Here is a 4,218-nt window from a genome sequence, read left to right as displayed (position 1 = left end):
AAGTGTGTGAAGACATCGTACAAGAAATAATAGCTTAAGTATAACCTTACCGCGGAAGAAGTTACCTTAGTCTTAGAAATCAAATCTTGTAATGGTTCTGTCGTACAGTCGTACTTGTGTATGCTATGTAACCTGTTGATGACTTTGACATCATTGGCTTATATCAACTGCAATAGATATTTTTGTGTGAATGAATTTCAATAGAGATAACTATGTGCATCACAAGATGAAGAGGCCGGTTGTTTCAATCTCCTTTCCAATAAAAAGTACTAAGATTCTTACTTTCCATCATGTACAGTAAACTGTACAGTTTTACACTGAGCTCATTTGTAATGAACAAAGCTCAAACGCAAGATTATTACATACATAATGGACTAGAAATGTACAATGGAATGCTTCTCAGTTCAATGTGAACTCCTCAATCACAAAACAGATACCGTAGGACAAACCAACCGACCAAAATTATCATTTCAAAAAATCAATCAAAAACCACTCCGTCCCATTTTTCCTCAATTAGGAGTCAACCACAAAGTATCGTATACTTCATGCCGAGTTTTTCGTTTCATCCAAAAAACAAATCAACCTCAACCAAACCAGACTCAATCCACCCGCCATCACCGCCATCCGAGGCGGTGTTTCTCCAAGTTCAATTAATGGAGAAGGGCAGGCAGTTAGTCCAAGAAAAGGCTGTAAAACAAGCCATCTTGGACATCTAAGCTCACGCCATGAAAAATGGAGGCACTGATAAGCTTGTCACCAGAAGAGGTAGTACAAAACCAGAAGAACCAGCGCGATGAAAATTTGGTCCCTCAAAGGAACAGTCTTGGGAGGACGGTCAATGCAGCTAGCGTGCCACCCAAACTCGCCGAGACGCAGGTCTCCTGGAGAGTACAAGAGTTCCAGAGACATGAACGGGTTTGGTTCGTCGGTCAGCTCGAACAGTATCTCGCCAACAGCGCTCTTGAACTCCCCACTGGACCATTCCTGAGTAAGTTCAGAGCAAACACACTGTCATAGTCCACACCTGGAAACCGGAACAGAAGTACAGAACATATTGCAAGCGCGTGCATGGCCCAAGCTGTTCAGAGCAGACCACTGCTCATGCTCCACGCATGGCGGTACAGAGGATTGGGACAGAATGGGCCAGACAATGTAATTACGAACAGGCATTTTACTTGGCAAAGTTTGAGCTTATTATGGAGTTCAGTTATAAGAAAAGTATGTCATAGTTTAGCATGATACCTGAATCTGCTTGCCGACTGTAACGAGCACAGAGCCAGCCGGCAAATTGAAAAAGGTCGACCCGCCCTGGTTCCGGAGGCAAATTTCCTGGTCGCGTCCGGAGAGTTGGACGCTCAGGGCGTACGAGTCTGGACGGTCGGTGGCGCCAAACTCCCCCCAACGAGTTTTCAACTTGTTGCAGTTATACAGCGTTAGACAGAGAACCGATGGGGCTTCTCTAGGGGGAGCAGAGTCTTTCGGGTTCTTGACGTTGTCTGATAGAACTCTGACCACACATCTTGCGAGATCCTCCATTTTAGATGCGACGACGTCCATCTTCTCCCTGCCAACAGTGGAAGATCTCATGTCAGGACATATGCGATCAATGTTGAGATCGTATCCTAAGTTCCTAACACGCTCAGAAGAGTTTTTTTTTTTATCTCATGTTCTTGTCTGTTGTCACGAATGAGTAGTGGAGAAACAAAGAATACATGCATGTTAACAGATAGGCTGCGACGGCTTATTATGCGCTATAAAACCATTTGTTACCTGCATTTGGCGATTACTTGCCGCTTCTATTTTCTAGCAGGGTTTCATGGAAATTTCGATCTTAGGCAAATCATCAACAGACAACAGTTCATTTCTACTTTAGTTAAGGAAGGTGGATTCTCCCGCAAAAGAAAAAAGGAAGGTGGATTGAGTCTCTGTTTTTATGTATGGGCCTTCCACCCAATGCAGCTTGGGCAATCTCTGTGTACTTTCTGGTGCTTGCTTACTCCATTTTCCCTTCTGAGGGAAAGTGCTAACTCCATATTGTGGGCAGAACTTATAAGCTCTGAATGTTTCCATAGCAAAATTAAGCTCTGAATGTGTTATTTCAGTCTCAAACAAGCAAACAACCAGCGCACCACACAGTTGCATAATTCGCCTTCAACGCAGACCTCGTGAACCCAGTTTAATGCTCTGGGCGACGACATGTAGTTGGAATTCTATTTTCAATATATTATGATCAAATTCCACTTGCAAAATAAGCTCTAGAACTTCCGTTTCGGCTGCAGCTAGCTAGAGCTAAGGCAATCTGGCAATGCGCACTGACGTGCAGCAGACCAGCAAATACGACGAGACGAGGCAGCAAAGAGACAAAGCTTACTACAAGGTGGTAGCAATAATCACCTGAACGCTCGGTACGTCGAGCCGGGAAGGGCCGCCTCCAGCGACCGATCCACCTCCGAGCTCACCGGCCAGGGCAAGTAGAGCTCCTCCCCGACCACGCGATCCCTCCTCTGGAACAACCTCCCCAGCTCCCGCTTCACCCCCTCCGGCGCCCCGAACACCGCCTCCGTGGCCTCCACGGCGGCGCGCACCTCGCCGGCCCCGATCGCCCCGCCCACGCGGAACGCGCCGGCCTCCGCGGCCGCGCCGACCGCCGTCCGCGCGGCGGCCGCCTCGCCCGAAAGCAAGCCGTGCGAGGGGATTTCCGGGGCCGGCGGGGGCGCCGGGAAGTCGAAGCGCTTCTTCCTGGGCAAGGGGAGGGTGAGGGCGGGGACGCGCTGGGAGGCCTCGAGGAACTCGGCGAGGACGAGCTCGTCGGCCGCGGCGGAGCGCGCGCCGCGGGCCGTCCGGATCGGCGTTGGCGGAGGGGCGCGGGAGCGGATGCGGGGCCGCCGCGGCGCCCTCGACGTCGACGTCGCCGTCATGGTGGCGCCGGCCGGCGATCGGGTGGGAATCCTTGGAAGGTGGTGCTGCTTGATCGGCCAGCCAGGCAGGCTGGTGGAGGTTGCGTGGGTTTAAAGAAACGGTGGGGACGGGGAGGGGTCCGGGCCACGTGGGGCGACCTGCGCCGTCGGATCACCGATGCGTTGAATCGTGGGGGGAAGAAGTGGTGGGAAAGTGGCGGCAGCACGACCACCGACGACTTTTTCTGGAAGATGGTGGGAAAGTATATCACATTTAGATGTGACATTGTCAAAAATCGACTGTAGTCTAGCGCAGCACGTTTTTTTTTCGTCTTTTTTGTTTGCTTTTTTCGATTCGGACCGGCTGACTGGAGCGACAAAAAAAATGCAAAGGACACAGATCAGTGTTAGAGTAAAAACGAGATTGAATAAAGTGAATGGACGATGAGTCCTGATTTCTATTGATTCTCAAGTATATATACATCTGAAAGAGGTGCGAAGAAGAGGTGTCTGTTCGGAGGCATCCCTCTAGAACAGGTGCCTGTTGGCAATAGGGATAGAGAGAGATACGACTGTTCGGGGTTGGACACATCCCTTGGATAATTAATCTACTAATTAATTTCTAACGCTCCCCCTTGTACAACACCGCTCTTTGAATGTTTCATCATTGAAAGCTTCTTGCATATAGATCTTCCATCTTGAGAAATCTTCCAGATAATCTTAAGAGTCTCTCCCAAAAACCGTGTGGGAAAAATATGAGGAGAATATAGTAGATATGTTGCTAAAACTCCTTCAAACCCAATGGGAAAAATAAGGATAAAATGATGCAACATATGATGATCATTGTCTCTTGATAACTCATATGAGAAAACCTTTGAAGAAGGAGAAAACTCACTGATAAGTTTAGAGAACAGTTAATATGTCTTGAGTACTTCCTTTTAAAAACCCGGTAGGGAAAATTAAAAGTATGACATATGATCTTTGAGAATATATTGCCTCACTAAAAACCATTATGAGAAACTTGAGAGAAAACTCATACGGGAAAAGAGTGCAATCATACATGCCATTGAAAACTCCTTTAAAACCCAGTGGGAAAAATACAAGGAGAAAATGATATGGCATATAAAGACACTTGTGTTTATATTATCTCGTTAAAAACCTTTTATGAGAAACCATTATGGAAAAACTCATCAAGGGAAAAAGAGTACAATATATGCAATCTGATGATTGTTAATAGGTTATAGTCTCGGAGATTACTCCCCCTGAACTTTACAAATATGGAGGATGTCTCATACATATGCCATTGACATGAACATGAGAT

General features: G+C 47.2%; 1 protein-coding gene across 1 annotated transcript; it reads right to left on the bottom strand.

The window, feature by feature from the left end:
- Window positions 1–239: 239 nt before the first annotated feature.
- LOC123441978 lies at window positions 240–3,184 on the bottom strand. The gene is made up of 5 exons (XM_045118131.1): window positions 3,074–3,184; window positions 2,721–2,988; window positions 2,395–2,593; window positions 1,243–1,564; window positions 240–984 (listed from the first exon to the last, which is right to left on the bottom strand). The coding sequence occupies exons 1-5, from the start codon at window positions 3,182–3,184 to the stop codon at window positions 754–756; spliced, it is 1,131 nt and encodes a 376-aa protein (XP_044974066.1). The 3' UTR covers window positions 240–753.
- Between the last annotated feature and the right edge of the window lie 1,034 nt (window positions 3,185–4,218).

This window comes from Hordeum vulgare, chromosome 3H, assembly GCF_904849725.1.
Source record: "Hordeum vulgare subsp. vulgare chromosome 3H, MorexV3_pseudomolecules_assembly, whole genome shotgun sequence".
Taxonomy (NCBI): domain Eukaryota; kingdom Viridiplantae; phylum Streptophyta; class Magnoliopsida; order Poales; family Poaceae; genus Hordeum; species Hordeum vulgare.
Note: the sequence above shows the minus strand (reverse complement) of the source record. Positions and strands in the feature narration are given on the sequence as shown.